The sequence below is a fragment of the Coregonus clupeaformis genome, chromosome 12 (assembly GCF_020615455.1).
Source record: "Coregonus clupeaformis isolate EN_2021a chromosome 12, ASM2061545v1, whole genome shotgun sequence".
Lineage (NCBI taxonomy): Eukaryota > Metazoa > Chordata > Actinopteri > Salmoniformes > Salmonidae > Coregonus > Coregonus clupeaformis.
The window spans coordinates 40,834,070-40,854,220 of record NC_059203.1 but is presented as its reverse complement, the minus strand read 5'-3'; the positions used below and the strand labels follow the sequence as shown (position 1 = coordinate 40,854,220).

At 42.7% G+C, this 20,151-nt stretch overlaps 1 protein-coding gene and 1 non-coding gene across 2 annotated transcripts; both read right to left on the bottom strand.

The window, feature by feature from the left end:
• Positions 1 to 2,491: 2,491 nt before the first annotated feature.
• LOC121578205 (store-operated calcium entry regulator STIMATE) lies at positions 2,492 to 20,137 on the bottom strand. Its single transcript, XM_041892404.2, has 8 exons — positions 18,864 to 20,137; positions 16,952 to 17,000; positions 16,641 to 16,736; positions 16,354 to 16,475; positions 15,727 to 15,839; positions 15,452 to 15,529; positions 15,071 to 15,220; positions 2,492 to 4,423 (listed from the first exon to the last, which is right to left on the bottom strand). Exons 1-8 carry the CDS (start codon positions 19,117 to 19,119, stop codon positions 4,310 to 4,312), a joined length of 978 nt encoding a protein of 325 aa, XP_041748338.1. The 5' UTR covers positions 19,120 to 20,137; the 3' UTR covers positions 2,492 to 4,309.
• trnae-cuc lies at positions 8,052 to 8,123 on the bottom strand. Its single transcript has one exon. It is a non-coding gene; the product is annotated as a tRNA-Glu (tRNA).
• Positions 20,138 to 20,151: the final 14 nt, after the last annotated feature.

Here is a 20,151-nt window from a genome sequence, read left to right as displayed (position 1 = left end):
TATAGATTTCTGATTCACACAGACACATACGGCTTATACCTGTGTATACCCTCAACTATACCACTGGCCCTTTGTGTTTTACAAAAAATGCACTCCTACATGAGTGCGCTGGTATTACGGTTGCTGTCCTTACAGAATCACGAACCTGTCACACACTGGATGCCTATAGGTTTGTCACTGCGCAAACATGTCTATAATAGATATAAAGGCTGTTAAGATATTAATGTTTCCAGAAAAGAGTGTATACAGCGCATTCGGAAAGTATTCAGACCCCTTGACTATTTACACATTTTGTTACGTTACACCCTTATTCTAAATTGGAAAACTACATTTTTTTAAATCATCAATCTCCACACAATACCCCATAATGACAAAGCAAATACAGGTTTAAATATTTTTGCTAATTTAGAAAAATAAAAAAAACGGAAATATCAGATTTACGTAAGTATTAAGACTTTTTACTCAGTACTTCGTTTTGTCACCAAAGCCCCATATACTACCCACCATTGTGACCTGTACGCTCTCGTTGGCTGGCCCTCATTACATATTAGTCGCCAAACCCACTGGCTCCAGGTCATCTATAAATCACGTCTAGGCAAATCCCCGCCTTATCTTAGATCATTGGTCACCATAGCAACACCCACCCGTAGTATGTGTTCCAGCAGGTATATCTCACTGGTCATCCCCAAAGCCAACACCTCCTTTGGCCGCCATTCCTTCCAGTTCTCTGCTGCAAATGACTGGAACGAACTGCAAAAATCTCTGAAGCTGGAGACACTTATCTCCCTCACTAACTTTAAGCATCAGTTGTCAGAGCAGCTTACAGATCACTGCACCTGTACACAGCCCATCTGTAATTAGCCCACCCAACTACCTCATCCCCATATTGTTATTTACATTGTTATTTATTTTGCTCTATTTCCACATCATCTTCTGCACATCTATCACTCCAGTGTTAATACTAGATTGTAATTATTTTGCACTAGGGCCTATTTATTGCCTTACCTCCATAACTTACTACATTTGCACACACTGTATATAGATTTTCTATTGTGTTATTGACTGTACATTTTGTTTATTCCATATGTAACTCTGTTGTTTTTAATCGCAATGCTTTGCTTTATCTTGGCCAGGTCGCAGTTGTAAATGAGAACTTGTTCTCAACTGGCTTACCTGGTTAAATAAAAAAGAAAAGTACCATAGGCAGCGATTACAGCCTTGAGTCTTCTTGGGCATGACGCTACAAGCTTGGCACACCTGTATTTGGGGAGTTTCTCCCATTCTTCTCTGCAGATCCTCTAAAGCTTTGTCAGATTGGATGGGGAGCGTCGCTGCACAGTTATTTTCAGGTCTCTACAGAGATGTTTGTTCGGGTTCAAGTCCGGGCTCTGGCTGGGCCACTCAAGAACATTCAGAGATTTGTCCCGAAGCCACTCCTGCATTGTCTTGGCAGTGTGCTTATGGTCGTTGTCCTGTTGGAAGGTAACCGTCGCCCCAGTCTGAGGTCCTGAGACTCTGGAGCAGGTTTTCATCAAGGATCTCTGTACTTTGCTCCGTTCATCTTTCCCTCGATCCTGACTAGTCTCCCAGTCCCTGCCGCTGAAAAACATCCCCACAGCATGATGCTGCCACCACCATGCTTCACTGTAGGGATGGTGCCAGGTTTCTCCAGATGTGACGCTTGGCATTCAGGCCAAAGAGTTCAATCTTGGTTTCATCAGACCAGAGAATCTTGGTCTGAGAGTCCTTTAGGTGCATTTTAGCTAACTCCAGGCGGGCTGTCATGTGCCTTTTACTGAGGAGTGGCTTCCGTCTGGCCACTCTACCATAAAGGCCTGATTGGTAGAGTGCTGCAGAGATGGTTGTCCTTCTGGAAGGTTCTCCCATCTCCACAGCGGAACTCTGGAGCTCTGTCAGTGACCATCGGGTCCTTGGTCACCTCCCTGACCAAGGCCCTTCTCCCCCGATTGCTCAGTTTGGCTGGGCGGCCAGCTCTAGGAAGAGTCTTGGTGGTTCCAAACTTCTTCCATTTAAGAATGATGGAGGCCACTGTGTTCTTGGGGACCTTCAATGCTGCAGACATTTTTTGGTACCCTTCCCCAGATATGTGCCTCGACACAATCCTGTCTCAGAGCTCTACGGACAATTCCTTCAACCTCATGGCTTGGTTTTTGCTCTCACATGCACTGTCAACTGTGGGCCCTTATTTAGACAGGTGTGTGCCTTTCCAAATCATGTCCAATCAATTGAATTTACCACAGGTGGACTCCAATCAAGTTGTAGTAACTTCTCAAGGATAATCAATGGAAAAAGGATGCACCTGAGCTCAATTTCGAGTCTCTCAGCGAAGGGTCTGAATACTTCCTAAAAACCTGTTTTCGCTTTATCACTATGGGGTATTGTGTGTAGATTGATGAGGAAAAAATAAATGTAATCAATTTTAGAATAAGGTTGTAACGTAACAAAATGTGGAAAACGTCATACTTTCCGAATGCACTGTATATTTGGCCTGGCGAAGCGGATTTATGCGCTGACTGAATGGAAGCTGATAATTATAAATTTTTTACTCTGTTGGTCTTGGCAAGAAATTACGGGTCCTCACTGTCCGAGACCGAGTCAAGACAGAGTACAAATGTTCCCGACACCAAGACAAGACCGAGACACTCAATATGTGGTCTCGAGACTGGACTCGAGACAGAGACCAGTCGAGTACTAAAACACTGCACACACTGACACATACCCGCTCTGCTCTCTCCACCGTACTGTAGGCTGTACACCGGTCCAAAAGTCACTCCCAGTCTAGAGGTAAGAGCTTCTGTCAAGTTCTCAACATCGGAGCCAAACCAACTGAATGCTACTGCAAGTCTGAAGATCTGAGGCACAAGATAAACACCCACAAACACGGTAAATTCACACAGGCACATTGTCGAAAACAAAGTATGAACAACACAAAATAAATACAAAACAAACAAAGAACATCCTTAGACCAGTAATGTGGTCAAGAGCAGAGAGTAGGTTGTGAGGACACACCCTCATGTCCCATATCTACTCCGTCTCTGAATTAAGAACGCATGGTGTTGGTTCAGCCTCATGGTTTTGGCCCAAAATTACTTACTGTAAAAAAAAATTATAAACAGGACACACCAAAGACAAGGAATAAATAGGTAACAGAAGAGATCCCATTTAACAGTCATACACACATACACAGAGAAAGAAGGGTCCGATCCAGGCCTGCAGACCTAAACCCTGGCTGTACCATCACTGGGTACGCCTGGAATAGGGGTCTTGGTCCCTTGGGTTAAAGGTTGGGTGGTGCATGGTTGAGACACGCACAGCCAAGCTGCACTGTCCTGACCTGTCCTCCCTCTGCAGTCATGATATAGGCTTAAAGGAGTTAGAAACGTCAGTGCTGTGGTTATTATAAAACACTGCATGTTTACAGAGCAAAGCCTCCATAGGAGCATCCTAAACTTCCCACATTACCTTACATGCATGAATGGGAACTTCACACAGACAGACACACACCTCCACCAACTCTTATGACAGGCCATTGCAGTCAGCCTAGCTGAGGAGCACATACATTTTATATATGGAATCTAAATGAGGAATACAATCACTTTTAGATTTGGAAGATAAGTATCAAATGCATTAAAATGTTAAAATGACAGAGGTTTGCTTGAAGGCAGGGGAAAACGCTGAGCGCAATCCCAGGTGCCTGTTCTCTCCCTCTACATCCAACAGGGGTCACCTGCTAAACCACAGAAAAAGTAACAACCATTCACAGCTTAACCTGATGCAGTTAATATTATCCTGGGCCTCTTAAGAGTCAGTGTGGAACCACAGTGAAGGGGTGCAAGCAATTATACTGCATCACCCACATCCAAATGTTCCTACTATACACCAGTGTTAACGGTTTTCCCAATCATAATAATTAATTTCCCCAATGAGTGTCACAACCACGAGTGATAGATCTATGGTGAAATCTCAGACATGGTATGTTGTTAGCTGCAGCAAAATACTTTTCCAAGTGTTTATATTCCCAGTGTAGAGGCTGCAGGAGTCCCATGTGAATGTGTAGTAAATGCAGTCCAATAGTCTCCATGATCTGCAGTCCTCCATGATCCCACCTCCCTACAGAGGCACCCTACTCACTCCACAAAGAGACCAATACAAGCCTGCTGTTAGAGGAATCTAGACATGTTCCCAGGAGGCTCCAGTCAGGGCAGCGGGGCCTGGAGAGGGAGAGAGTGGGGACGTGAGGCGAGTGGACACGAGTGGGTTAGACCAGGTCAGCCTGGGTAGGCCCAGGTTAAACAGGGATCCCCATACGGTGCTTCTTTTTCTTGACCGTCTTGAGGCCGGTGAGCCGGCGCACATCCTCCTCGTCTGAGTCGTCCATCTCATCGTCAGCCGAGAACAGGATCTGAGAGAGAGAGAGAGAGAGAGCGAGAGAGCAAGAGAGAGGAAATGAGACCAAAGAAAGCCTGTGTCAGAAGAAATGTATCATTCTTCATCCATCTACCTTCAGGCTCTGATCAGTTCCTACACCCAAAACGAGGGCATTGCGTTCATCCACCTCTGGCCTGCTGGCCCCCCTACCTCTGCGGAAGCACAGTTCCCGCTCAGCCCAGTCAAAACTGTTCGCTGCTCTGGCACCACAATGGTGGAACAAGCTCCTTCACGACGCCAGGACAGCGGAGTCACTCACCACCTTCCGGAGACACTTGAAACCCCACCTCTTTAAGGAATACCTGGGATAGGATAAAGTAATCCTTCTATCCCCCTTAACCCACCCCCCAAAAAATAAATTGTAAAGTGGTTGTCCCACTGGCTATCATAAGGTGAATGCACCAATTTGTAAGTCGCTCTGGATTGATGAAAACCTGCTCCAGAGCACTCAGGACCTCAGACTGGGGGCGAATGTTCACCTTCCAACAGGACAACAACCCTAAGCACACAGCCAAGACAATGCAGGAGTGGCTACGGGACAAGTCTCTTTATGTCCTTGAGTGGCCCAGCCAGAGCCCGATCGAACATCTCTGGAGAGAACTGAAAATTGCTGTGCAGCGACGCTTCCCATCCAACCTGACAGAGCTTGAGAGGATCTGAAGAGAAAAATGGGAGAAACTCCAAATACAGGTGTGCCAAGTTTGTAGCGTCATACCCAAGAAGACTCGAGGCTGTAATAGCTGCCAAAGGTGCTTCAACAAAGTACTGAGTAAAGGATCTGAATACTTATGTAAATGTGATATTTCAGTTAAATGTGTTATACATTTTTAAAATTGTCTAAAAACCTGTTTTGGCTTTGTCATTATGGGGTATTGTGTGTAGATTGATGTGGGAAAAAAACAATTTAATCCATTTTAGAATAAGGCTGTAACATAAAATGTGGAAAAGGTCAAGGGGTCTGAATACGTTCCTAATGCACTGTATGCATGTTTATTTCAAGATCTGAATGAATGGGTAAAAGGAGAGGTACTCAAGAGTGTAAATAAAAAAATAGTTGTGCTGACTAGGCTACGGTTTTCAGTCATTCTTGGAAAGAATAAAAAGTGTTGGGAAGAGAAAAGAGTTGGGAAGAGATTTTTGACGTACCGATTCCAGGGCATAGTGTTTATGAACTGATACGCAAAACGACGCCGGATTCAAAACTTAGAATTTTTCAATTTAAATTATTATATAAAATTATTGCTACCAATAGAATGTTATTAGTATGGGGGATACAATCTTCCCAGTTCTGCAGATTTGGCTGTGAAGAGACAATCATTAGATCATTTGTTTTGGTACTGTCCATTTGTAGCTTGTTTTTGGACACAGGTCCAGGAATGGCTGAAGGATTGCAATATTTACCTGGAGCTAACCCTGCAGATAGCACTACTGGGTGATCTGAAAAGTCATAGTCAATCAATCAATAATATAATAATACTTTTAGAAAATATGTTTATTTTCAATTCACAAACTGTAGAAAGTATGAGAATAGAAAGGTTCAGAACTTTTGTAAAACATCACAGTTGAAAAATATATGGCAAATAGAAATCCTATATGGATGGTGTTAAGATATAGATAGGATGTGTTGAATGGAGCTGAAGGATGGGACTAATAACAACAACTAATAACAACAAGATAACTAGTGTAAGACATGCGAAAATGATCGGAGGAAGTTCAGGAGTAAAAACAAACCAAATATAATTATTGACTGTGTCCATAAAATGTATATAGTATGTATAAGCATGAAGTAGAGGCCTAAGCATTGTTGTCCACTAGTTTACTCCAATTCGGGAGGGGATGGTGGGGTTGGAAAGTAATAAAGGGAAATATATATATTTTTAAAGGATATATATATATATATATATATATATATGGGAGAGAAAAAAAATATACACTGCTCAAAAAAATAAAGGGAACACTTAAACAACACATCCTAGATCTGAATGAATGAAATAATCTTATTAAATACTTTTTTTCTTTACATAGTTGAATGTGCTGACAACACAATCACACAAAAATTATCAATGGAAATCAAATGTATCAACCCATGGAGGTCTGGATTTGGAGTCACCCTCAAAATTAAAGTGGAAAACCACACTACAGGCTGATCCAACTTTGATATAATGTCCTTAAAACAAGTCAAAATGGTGCTCAGTAGTGTGTGTGGCCTCCACGTGCCTGTATGACCTCCCTACAACGCCTGGGCATGCTCCTGATGAGGTGGCTGATGGTCTCCTTAGGGATCTCCTCCCAGACCTGGACTAAAGCATCCGCCAACTCCTGGACAGTCTGTGGTGCAACGTGGCGTTGGTGGATGGAGCGAGACATGATGTCCCAGATGTGCTCAATTGGATTCAGGTCTGGGGAATGGGCGAGCCAGTCCATAGCATCAATGCCTTCCTCTTGCAGGAACTGCTGACACACTCCAGCCGCATGAGGTCTAGAATTGTCTTGCATTAGGAGGAACCCAGGGCCAACCGCACCAGCATATGGTCTCACAAGGGGTCTGAGGATCTCATCTCGGTACCTAATGGCAGTCAGGCTACCTCTGGCGAGCACATGGAGGGCTGTGCGGCCCCCCTAAGAAATGCCACCCCACACCATGACTGACCCACCGCCAAACCGGTCATGCTGGAGGATGTTGCATCTCCAGACTCTGTCACGTCTGTCACGTGCTCAGTGTGAACCTGCTTTCATCTGTGAAGAGCACAGGGCGCCAGTGGCGAATTTGCCAATCTTGGTGTTCTCTGGCAAATGCCAAACGTCCTTCACGGTGTTGGGCTGTAAGCACAACCCCCACCTGTGGACGTCGGGCCCTCATACCACCCTCATGGAGTCTGTTTCTGACCGTTTGAGCAGACACATGCACATTTGTGGCCTGCTGGAGGTCATTTTGCAGGGCTCTGGCAGTGCTCCTCATGCTCCTCCTTGCACAAAGGCGGAGGTAGCGGTCCTGCTGCTGGGGTTTTGCCCTCCTACGGCCTCCTCCACGTCTCCTGATGTACTGGCCTGTCTCCTGGTATCGCCTCCATGCTCTGGACACTATGCTGACAGACACAGCATACCTTCTTGCCACAGCTCGCATTGATGTGCCATCCTGGATGAGTTGCACTACCTGAGCCACTTGTGTGGGTTGTAGACTCCGTCTCATGCTACCACTAGAGTGAAAGCACCGCCAGCATTCAAACGTGACCAAAACATCAACCAGGAAGCATAGGAACTGAGAAGTGTTCTGTGGTCACCACCTGAAGAACCACTCCTTGATTGGGGGTGTCTTGCTAATTGCCTATAATTTCCACCTGTTGTCTATTCCATTTGCACAACAGCATGTGACATTTATTGTCAATCAGTGTTGCTTCCTAAGTGGACAGTTTGATTTCACAGAGGTGTGATTGACTTGGAGTTACATTGTGTTGTTTAAGTGTTCCCTTTATTTTTTTGAGCAGTGTATATATATGGGGGATTGGAAGTGATGCAGACAATTACATTGATGGAAGTTACAATCTATCTACAATATTAAAGCTGATCCACCCCCTAAAAAAAAAAAATGAATAAAAAGTGTGTTCCCTGACAGGGAATCGAACCCAGGCCATGGCGGTGAGAGCGCCAAACCCTAACCACTAGACCACCAGGGAGGTGTGAAAGCAGCAGGAACAAATATCACTTGACAATGTCATACAGGGGAGAGGTCTGTCTGAGTGGGATATGGGTGTAGTATAGAAGGTAGCCATCAGTCTTGTTTGCAGTGTAAACCAATATGTCAGCATCTGTAACTTAAGCAACAACTAGGTCCAACTCATCACTAAAAAACTAGCCTGCTATTTGCCATCTTCTGTAAGATCACTGCTCTTAATCTCTATGTAGACAAACAGACTAAATGTTTTCTGCTTGTGGCAGATTCCCAAAGCTATATATGCTCTGTGTACACCTGTACAGGAAGGTTTATTTAATAGTGGGTTTAGGCCCACTGGTGGATTGCAGATAGTTCCTCTGATTGGAGGAAGTGCTCAACCAGTTGGCAGTCTGCTACACTACATCCAGATGTCTATGAGAAACGACACCCGTCACACATGCCACGGCCAGTCGTGTATAGTGCTACAAATTCTATGTAATGGAAATTCCATAGGACATGCATTCCTAATATTAGATACAGCTTCCTGGTGGTCTATAGGTTAGGATTCAACGCTCTCACCGCTATTTTAATAACTCCTACAATGTATACATTTGAGTTATTTAACAGACGCTCTTATCCAGAGCGACTTTAGTGACTCAACAATGTCAATAGTGCTATTAGAGCTGGGTGATATGGACAAAAAGTAATATCAATATAAATTGACCCATTTTGCTTGATAACGATAAATACAACTAATATACACACATACATACAGTACCAGTCAAAAGTTTGGACACACCAACTCATTCCAGGGTTTTTCTTTATTTTTACTATTTTCTACATTGTAGAATAATAGTGTAGACATCAAAACTATGAAATAACACATATGGAATCATGTAGTAACCCAAAAAGAGTTAAACAAATCAAAAATATATTTTATATTTGAGATTCTTCAAATAGCTACCCTTTGCCTTGATGAAAGCTTTGCACACTCTTGGCACTCTCTCAACCAGCTTCACCTGGAATGCATTTCAATTAACAGTTGTGCCTTAAAAGTGCATTTGTGAATTTCTTTCCTTCTTAATGCGTTTGAGACAATCAGTTTTGTTGTGACAAGGTGGGGGGGGTATACAGAAGATAGCCCTATTTGGTAAAAGACCAAGTCCATATTATGGCAAGAACAGCTCAAATAAGTGAAGATAAACAACAGTCCATCATTACTTTAAGACATGAAGGTCAGTCAATAAGGAACATTTCAAGAACTTTCAAAGTTTCTTCAAGTGCAGTCGCAAAAACCATCAAGCGCTATCATGAAACTGGCTCTCATGAGGACCGCCTCTGCTGCAGAGGATAAGTTCATTAGAGTTACCAGCCTCAGAAATTGCAGCCCAAATAAATGCTTCACAGAGTTCAAGTAACAGACACATCTCAACATCAACTGTTCAGAGGGGACTGTGTGAATCAGGCCTTCATGGTCGAATTGCTGCAAAGAAACCACTACTAAAGGACACCAATAAGAAGAACAGACCTGCTTGGGCCAAGAAACACAAGCAACTGGACATTAGACAGGTGGAAATTTGTCCTCTGGTCTGGAGTCCAAATTGGAGATTTTTGTTTCCAACCGCCTTGTCTTTCTGAGACGCGGTGTGGGTGAACGGATGATCTCTACATGTGTATATCCCACCATAAAGCACGGAGGTGGTGGTGTTATGGTGCTTTGCTGGTGACACGGTCTGTGATTTATTTAGAATTCAAGGCACACAACCAGCATGGCTACCACAGCATTCTACAGCAATACGCGATCCCATCTGGTTTGTGCTTAGTGGGACTATCATTTGTGTTTCAACAGGACAATAATATGCCATTTAGCAGACGCTTTTATCCAAAGCGACTTACAGTCATGTGTGCATAAATTTTTGTGTATGGGTGGTCCCGGGGATCGAACCCACTACCTTGGCGTTACAAGCGCCATGCTCTACCAGTTGAGCTACAGAGGACCACACAATGACCCAACACACCTCCAGGCTGTGTAAGGGCTATTTTACCAAGAAGGAGAGTGATGTAGTGCTGCATCAGATGACCTGGCCTCCACAATCCCCTGACCTCAACCCAATTGAGATGTTTTGGGATGAGTCGGACCGCAGAGAGAAGGAAAAGCAGCCAACAAGTGCTCAGCATATGTGGGAACTCCTTCAAGACTGTTGGAAAAGCATTCCAGGTGAAGCTGGTTGAGAGAATGCCAAGAGTGTGCAAAGCTATCATCAAGGCAAACGGTGGCTATTTGAAGAATCTCAAATATAAAATATAGTTCATCATAGTGCTTGGTGGTTTTTGCGACTGCACTTGAAGAAACTTTCAAAGTCCTTGAAATTTTCCGTATTGACTTACATTCATCTCTTAAAGTAATGGACTGTCATTTCGCTTTGCTTATTTGAGGTGTTCTTGCCATAATATGGACTTGGTCTTTTACCAAATAGGGATATATTCTGTATACCCCCCCTACCTTGTCACAACACAACTGATTGGCTCAAAGGCATTGAGGAAAGAAATTCCACAAATTAACTTCACAGAACAGTGCAAACTGGCTCTAACCAGAATAGAAAGAGGGGTGGGGAGGCCCAGTGCACAACTGAGCAAGAGGACAAATACATTAGAGTGTTTAGTTTGAGAAACAGTCACCTCACAGGTCCTCAACTGGCAGCTTCATTAAATAGTACCCGCAAAACACCAGTCTCAACGTCAACAGTGAAGAGGCGACTCCAGGATGCTGACCTTCTAGGCAGAGTTGCAAAGAAAAAGCCATATCTCAGACTGCCAATCTTAATATTCTGGTTAGAGCCAGTTTGCGCTGTTCTGTGAAGGAAGTAGTACACAGCATTGTACGAGAACTTCAGTTTCTTGGTAATTTCTCGCATGGAATAGCCTTCATTTCTCAAAACAAAAATAGACTGACGAGTTTCAGAAGAAAGTTATTTGTTTCTGGCCATTTTGAGCCTGTAATCGAACCCACAATTGCTGATGCTCCAGATACTCAACTAGTCTCAAGAAGGCCAGTTTTATTGCTTCTTTAATCAGCACAACAGTTTTCAGCTTTGCTAACATAATTGCAAAAGTGTTTTCTAATGATCAATTAGCCTTTTAAAATGATAAACTTGGATTAGCAAACACAACGTGCCATTGGAACACAGGACTAATGGTTGCTGATAATGGACCTCTGTACGCCTATGTAGATATTCCATTTTAAAAAATCAGCCGTTTCCAGTTACAATAGCCATTTACAACATGAACAATGTCTACACTGTATTTCTGATCAATTTGATGTTATTTTAATGGACAAAAAAAATGCTTTTCTTTCGAAAACAAGGACATTTCTAAGTGACCCCAAACTTTTGAACGGTAGTGTGTTTCCCATTCCAATAAAGCCCTTACATTTTATTGAATTGAGAGAGAGAGAGAGAGAATGAGAGAGAATGAGAGAGAGAGAGTGAAAGAAAGAAGAGAGAAAGAGAAATAGCAACAGAAACTGAAGTGTTTTGAAATGTTTGTTTGTGTGAGTAATGATTGTCTAATGTGCCTGTAAAACATTCACACACTTTCTCAAAAAATATTTTCCTGTTACAGCTGAATAGTGTGGAATATGCTGCATTGACTACAGGATTACTGCCAAAACAAATTATTACCGCTGTCCTCTTGTGAAAAACATTAACTCAGTGGTTCCAGTAAAAAGACTAGATGAGTCAATCTGGGTGAGCAAAGGTACAGATTTCTAGTGATGAAGATGGTGGTGGCAGTGCATCATCATTATCATCATCCTCACACATAGAATGTAAATATAGTGCATTTCCTTACCTCCACATTATCTGTACCGTATTTTCCCGCACTATAAGGCGCTTCTGAGTATAAGCCGCAGCAGCTAAATTGAATGATGTGTACATATATAAGCCGCACTGGACTATAAGCGCAGGTGTTTTAATGTTTAATTACCATATGTAAGGGTTCGTGCACAGAGGGGATTGTCGGGAAAGAGACAAACTGTCTCGCTCTCGTAATGTCTGTCTGTCTTGCTCTCCCGTTCTGTCTCTGTACCACTCTCGGTTCCACTTTTACGCGCTACCTGTCTCACTCTTTTTGGCCTCCAGCTTTCCTGCTGGAGCCCGGCGCTTAAAGGTGGGGGCGCGGGACCGGTCATAGAGCCCATAGAGTTAAAGTTGGTGGACTGTAACCTGTAAAATCCATAGATTTAGGAGGTCTTCTAGTGGCCGTTAGCTGTAAAAATCCATAGATTAGCGCACCGTTATATAAGCCGCAGGGTCGAAAATTGGGAAAAAGGCGCGCTTATAGTCCGAAAATTACAGTACTTCTTTTCTGTAAAAAAAGAAAAACATTTAGACACAGTATTATTAATTTCTTTTTTTACAGAGTACACTGTACGACTTAGACATTTTTAACTTTTCAAGTGGCTGAAACTTCTAGGTGCCAATGATACTGTTGTATTTACTGAAATAGAGAGTAGGGTAACCTGGGCAAAGAGCGAAGGACTTTCTCAAATATTTACACAAACATGGTCTCAAAGGTTAGATTTGTTTTTGGGAAAAATACAAATAACAAAATATTAATCAAGTGTAATCAGTTTGCGCTGTTCTGTGAAGGAAGTAGTACACAGCATTGTACGAGAACTTCAGTTTCTTGGTAATTTCTCCATGGAATAGCCTTCATTTCTCAAAACAAAAATAGACTGACGAGTTTCAGAAGAAAGTTATTTGTTTCTGGCCATTTTGAGCCTGTAATCGAACCCACAATTGCTGATGCTCCAGATACTCAACTAGTCTCAAGAAGGCCAGTTTTATTGCTTCTTTAATCAGCACAACAGTTTTCAGCTGTGCTAACATAATTGCAAAAGGGTTTTCTAATGATCAATTAGCCTTTTAAAATTATAAACTTGGATTAGCAAACAACTTGCCATTGGAACACAGGACTGATGGTTGCTGATTATGGGACTCTAATCAGCCGTTTCCAGCTACAATAGCAATTTACAACATTAACAATGTCTACACTGTATTTCTGATCAATTTGATGTTATTTTAAAATGGACAAAAAAATGCTTTTCTTTTCAAAAACAAGGACATTTCTAAGTGACCCCTAACTTTTGAACGGTAGTGTATATATGGTAGTGGTTAAGTGGCAAAAATGTTGGGTTAAGTACTGTCAGAAAAATATATAATTATGATCTGTCATATCTCTCAGATATAGGACAGACTTTAAAACAAACTTCCTTTTGATTTATTATTTGACAGTTTTTCCATGTTTTAATCTGTTATTCAATGTGTTTCTATGTGCTAATAGCAGTGAGGACAACTTTAATGTTTCATCAAATCATAGGGGTCCTAAAATGCGAAGGATCATTTAGCTATCTTAAAACAATTCCATATGTAAGCTTAGCAGAACCCCAGACTAAATAGTTAACCAGATGGCTACCTGGACTATCTGCTTTGACCTTTTTGCACTAACTTTTTTTGACTCATCTCATACACTGCTGCTACTGTTTACTATCTGTCACTTTATTCCTAGTTATATGTACATATCTACCTCAATTACCTCAGCACTGGTAGCCCTTGTATAAATTATTGTTACTCATAGTGTATCTATTATTATGTGTTTTACTTTTTTATTATTTTGTTTCTCTCTGCATTGTTGGGAAAGGTCCGTAAGTAAGCATTTCACTGTTAGTCCACACTTTTTGCAGCTTTGGCTACTAGTGGGAACTTACACAACTGTCAATAACAAAACATCTGATTGGCTTGGAATAAAAACGTATGGATATAACAACCAGATGAATTGGTTAAAACATTAAACAGCAGAGATTTTTTATAAGAAAAATATCTCTATCCAAAGACGGAAGTGGGCTTAATGTGTAAGTGGGCATAATAGGTACGCTTACCCTAACAGTAGTTGTTTTAAAGAATGTGTTTTTCCCGCAATTATATTTTAAATTGTTGCTCAACGGTCATGTTCTTGCGCTTATCAGAATGCATCTCTCCCTTCACTCTGTGCACAAAGGGGGGAGAGAGAGTGAGAGCTGGCAGTGAAACAGGGACAGGGCAGATACTTTCATTGCAGGAAGCAGGTAAATGCATATTACTGTTTAACAAATAATTGTTTTGGAACCAATAAATCTGCAGAAAAGTTGTGTAGCCTAATCACCGAAAATTACAGATGTAAGCAAAATTGCTTCAATAAGAGGAGGAAATGTCGGTGTCTGTAATTTTCGGTTTATCGTCCCATCTCTAAGTGCTATGGATGACTCATGAGTTACCCTCTGTTACTGAAGAAACCAATCACCTAGGTATCACAATAAGCTCAACCTTTGATACCAAAGCAACTCACAACTCTGGACTTGAAAAAACACTCCTTATAACGGATGGACAGTTTGTTTTTACAGTTTCTGATTCATAAGAATTCCCCCTGCTTGAGGCAGACTGTTAAATTACTTAATGTATGAATGTTTGTGAGTGTGGTTGTTGTCTCTGGTCTGTGGAGCAGATTGCAGGGCCAGGCCCACCAGGTTTACAGGCCAGTAAAGTGACTGGCCATGGGCACCGGGTGGAACGATCCACAGCCCAGAGACAGGCTCCTGCTGGTGCTGGGCAGAGTTTGTCTACATAGCCAGTGGAGGTCAAGGAGGACGTAGCTTAGCCCAGTGGCTACGTCAGCCTGAGGCAATGGAGGAGAGCGAGGCCAACACAGGGTTTGCAAGGAGAGGGCTTTTGGGGTAAGTAGGAGAGGTGGACAAGTCTCAGAATCAAATCAAGGACTTTAGTCTATATTCCTCCTAAGGATTTTCCCGAGCTCTTTCCCTAAACCTGCTTTTGTGTGTGTAATGTATGTGAATGAGTGTATGATTGTGCGTTAAGCATTTTGTGTCCATGACTTTATAAATGACCCTGTGTTAGTGGTGGGGTAAGGTCTTACCTCAGACTCTGAGTCGTCGTGGGAGAGTGCCCGTCTGTAGCGCACCTTACGGTTGCCCCGCACGTCCTCCCCCACCTCCCGCTCCTCCAGCTTGGCTTTTGTCCGCCCCTTCTTCATCAGGAAGTTATCTACCACCCAAAACATCAGGGCCTGAGGACAACATATGATACACAGCCCATTGAGCAAGAACACCACCAGACACACACATGACAGACAGTTTGATCACACACACACACACAAGCCTAATTGGCTAAAATCTGTCAACAAACATAAAATACACATAGTTGTAGCAAACAACAACCCATGAAGTAATACCATTACATATGATACTATGTTCTTAATTGAGCCCTGCCTCACAGAGGCACTGCACACTTAACTTACGTTAACGAAGAACGGGACGATGAGCATGACGATGGCCAGCTCCAACTGAGGATTGTTTATGGGGTTCAGGAGAGCCAGCTGTGACACACAGACACACAAATATGAGCACAACAAGCACACAAACAAGACAGGAAATACAAACATTAACACAGATGAGTTAAAACGACAGACAGTTTACAGTACTGTTATTATTCATACATTTTCCACAGGCATAATAACTAAACTGATACAAATGGTCATAGGTCAGGACCCTGCCCATTATGCCCCCTACTCACCTTCTTCCACTGTGGGATGAGTAGGACCAGGATGATGAGGACCTTCTCAAACATCATGATGAGGATGTAGAGAGCACACTGGCCCGCCCACGCAGTGCACTGCACCGGCTCTCCTACACACACACACACACACACACACACACACACACACACACACACACACACGTCTTACTATACCTTTGAGGACTTTTTGGAGACCAACAATTGATTCCCATTCAAAATCCTGTTTTCCCTTACCCCAATTCTAACCCTAACTCTAAAATAGTATTTTACAAGTGAGGACTGGCAAAAATGTCCTCACTTCTCTGAATTTTTGTTGAGAATGGTTACATTTCTCCAGGTCCATCTCAGCCTTTTACTAAAACAGAAGCAGGGCGAATGCCTTGTTATTATTTCAACTGCAGATTGCGCCTCTAAATCAAAGAACCAGGGAAAGTTTTCGCTTAATGTGGCATCCATAAACCAACTCTGCCCGAGTTGAACAAGTTAACAGTGATCGACTGTGTTTGATCTGGATGACATTGCAGCACTGCAGTGCACGAGGTAGCCTCTGCCCTCTTCTGGACATCATGTGTACTACAGGGTGAAAGGATCTCTCATCCACACACACACACTCATGATCCTCACCGTATTCTCCAAAGCGTAGAGCGTCCCACTGCCTCCACTCTACAATGGCACTGACAGCCCTCACCCCGGCATAGATCAGCAGCATGCCCAGAGACGCATCCAGGAGGAAGTTAATAAGGTAACTGAGGAAGAGAGATGAGACATTATCCACTTCAAAGTTGAGGTGGACATAATGTTATAAAGAGACTATACTACATACACACAAATACAGAGGCATAGTCATACGCACAAAGACAGACAAACACAATGACTGATGGACACATACAAATATAGACAGACACACTCACAGTGAGCAGGGGTCCTCCTCTGTGAGGTCAGACAGGTAGACATTGGCAAAGTGAATGAACAGCATCCCAATGGCCTGTTTGGAGGTGTCCAGGAACCTGGAAGAGTTGGCCGGGACAGGAAGATATTTTAAAAACTCTTGAGCATTCAAGTTACTTCAAAAGCTGAACATAACATTACAAACATGCACCAGTCTTGTGTTTATCTTAGTTGCATTTCAGTATACACATTGTAACTAGGACATAAGCAATATTGAAGAGGATAAGCTTGAATACGCTGGTTGGGAGTGGGTGTGAGATGGCTGCTGTCTTACCAGATCCTCCAGGGTCTTCTCTCATGCTTGGGCTCCCTGAAGCGCTTTACTGTGGACAGGAGAGAGACAGAGAGTCATATATAGGCCTGTCGTAGTCTTTCTCACACAGACACACACGACAGCAGTAGGATGAATCAGTACCTCTTTGTGTACCTAATTATATCAAGGAGCAAACTCAATCATCCTATTCATGTAAATTAATTTAGGACAGCTCAAGTCTGAACTTAAATAGGCTTTATACTTTCATCATCAAGTTTAGTATGATGGTCAACATATCAGCACAAAATGTAAGGGGCCTATTTCTATGAGTATTGGCCAGTGTGATGGGAAATGCAGTTCAGTGTTCGCTTTTAAATAGGCTACACCTGACACCATAGCCTAACTAATACACTTAAGACTGAAGCAAACAATGTTCATTAGGCTATATTCTCTTAACAAGTCAGCTATTGAGATGCCATGTTTACACAAGGTGAGACTATAGACGAAGGGTGAATGGTAAAAGAGGAAATGGCACACTACTATACTGTATATTATGTACTAAAATTGTAGTCAAGCTGATGTCACTGTGCCTATCATTATCAGCCAAATCTCGCTCGTCCTGTGATCTGAGGAAATACTTGGGTTATTTCTTATGAGCTAAAAGAAATGTGCCATCTAGTGCCTTTAGCACTAATCAAGAGGGCCTGCTATTGCTAAGAGTATGTGACACCAGCCATTGTCATATTACATATCACACTGTCCTGACCACGTGACTGGTATATCAGTGACCTGAATCTTTCAGCATTATCACCTGGATTACCAACCTGGCTATGGAAGAATGGGGATGAGATACTGTAGGTTGGAGAGTGTGTTCAAACATTGTTCCCTACAGACACAATAGCCTACATGAAAGACAAACTGCCTGACTGCTACTCTGGGGTTTAGGCCCCTATGTGTACAAGACGCACAAGCCACTGGGTTCTTTTAAAATCTAGGCCTACACTTTAATTAATCCCTGTGTGAGTGTGTGTATTTTCTCAACGTGACGTAATGGCTGACAAATAAAGCTCTGGCTGTTCCCAACAATAGTCATCTTGTTTCCATGCCCCCCCCTTCTCCTAACCTCCATTACACACGATTGATTGCTGGGTGAGAAGTGGTTCAATGCTATATGACTCAACTAGTCACTAATCTACCGGACATTCCCTAATCCTCAATTTGTGTTTCAGCTATGGTACCACTAGACAACAATCTCCTAGTGTGTGTTAAGCACTTTACTGTGTGCGTGCATGTGTGTAAAGTATGTGTCTATGTCGCCTGTCAAAATGGGAGCTGGTTTTCCTAGTGTGATGCCCAAACAAATGTTTACAGTGGAATGTTAATATGGGTATGCTGTGACTTCAGGCTCCCTCATACTACTCTGTTATTTGTATGGAGTGTGTAACTACTGACACACCCTGCATGTAAGCTGGGCTGTGTGACTGATGCAAGCCTAGGCCCAATCAATTCCTGCTAAGAAAGCTGCATCAGGCATCAACACTGCTCTGAGAGCTGAACATTCCTCAACTCTTGCTGCTGTGACTGAAGTTCCTCTTTACCAGGGCAACACTGACAATGACTCAAAGGTCAAAGAGGAGGACAAACTACATTGCCAAAAAGGAACACTACAGGGATGGGACAACATAGATACTTTGGACAGAACAGGCAACTGTCCAATCCAGTCTTTTGAGACACAGTGAATGCCATGACTGCCAGTGATTCTTGCCGATCGAAAACAGACAGACATCAATTAAAAACAAGTAGCCTAAGCAGGTTATCCAATTTCAACACTGCACAGTGAAATTCAATTTTACATTAAGCCTATACTGAACAAACTACAATAAAGAAGTCACATTTCCACAGTCAGAGTGGGCGTCTGGCTGGATGTACTCACACATCAGCGTACTGAAGGCCACCATCGCTAGCAGGCCTTGCAGGAAGATGCCGAAAGAGTCCATCAAGGCACCGTTCTCGCAGCCACGGGTGTCCGCATCTGGCGTGGGGTTGGCGGACAATGACGTATTGGAAGAGGACATAGCAGCCAGAGCCGCTCCCGGGGCATCCACGTCCCCGGCCTGAGAAATAAGACTCACCCCGCTAACAGCCATAGATGACCAGATAAAACAAATGGGTTGTTGGGGTGATGGCATATAGGTAGATAGCCAAGCAATAACTTCAATTTAAATGTCTCATCCACATAGAATGGGTTTCTTCGTTATCCAGTTGTTGTTAGCTAGCAATCGATTAGCTAGTTATGCAGACAATATCGGTAAAAAAAAAAACAGAACGTTAACTTAACTAGCCACTAGTAATGAAATATTCTCCCTTTAACTGCGGATCAATATCTTCTCGTTGCCTATGTAGCCAGTGTCAGCAAACACATGTCATTACTGATAATCCATATTAATCTCGAATAGCCACAAAAGAACGAGTTACATACCATGCGTCAGCGTCTTCTTGGTTTTATGACAAATTAAAACCCAAACTGTGGCTACCTAACGTTAACTAGTTAGCCAGATACACAGGCAAGCATGGACAAGGTTTAGCTATGCTTCACGCATATACCACACTAACATGCATGTAGCGACGCAATGTTTTACTAACGGAAACATTAGCAACAAAGTTGCATTTAACATCAGTCGTGCAAAAAATGAGGATTCATTACCAATAGATGTTCTTCATGTCATTTTAGCAGTGCGCGAGAGGGTTAACGTTAGCTAACAAATGAAGCTAGCTAGCTACTGTTGGCTAATTTCGGCTGTCTGTACCAATTAGCTAGCTATGTTATCAAGCTTCTTGAGTAAATACAACTGTTTCGCTCTAATATCGCGTCAGGTACAAACCACCAGTTATCATTTTAGCTAGCCTAATGTTACCAGGGTGATGCAAGTCGTTGCTAACGCCGGTAATTTAGCTAGGCTGGCTAGTTACCTAGCTAGAGCGCTAGCTACCTAGTCTGGTTCAGTCCAAGTACTTGCAATTGATCCCTCCCTCCTGCATGTATGAAATGCATGATATTGATCTTCTCACGACTTCAGACGTTCTACTTGTTTCTTTGAAAAAGCTGTTTAGCATAAAATAACTATGAATACTTCGCTCGATGACCAGAGTATCCAGTCCATTCGTTGCATAGCTAGCTACCACTAGAATTCCAAGCTGCATCCCTTCTGTTCCCATACTGC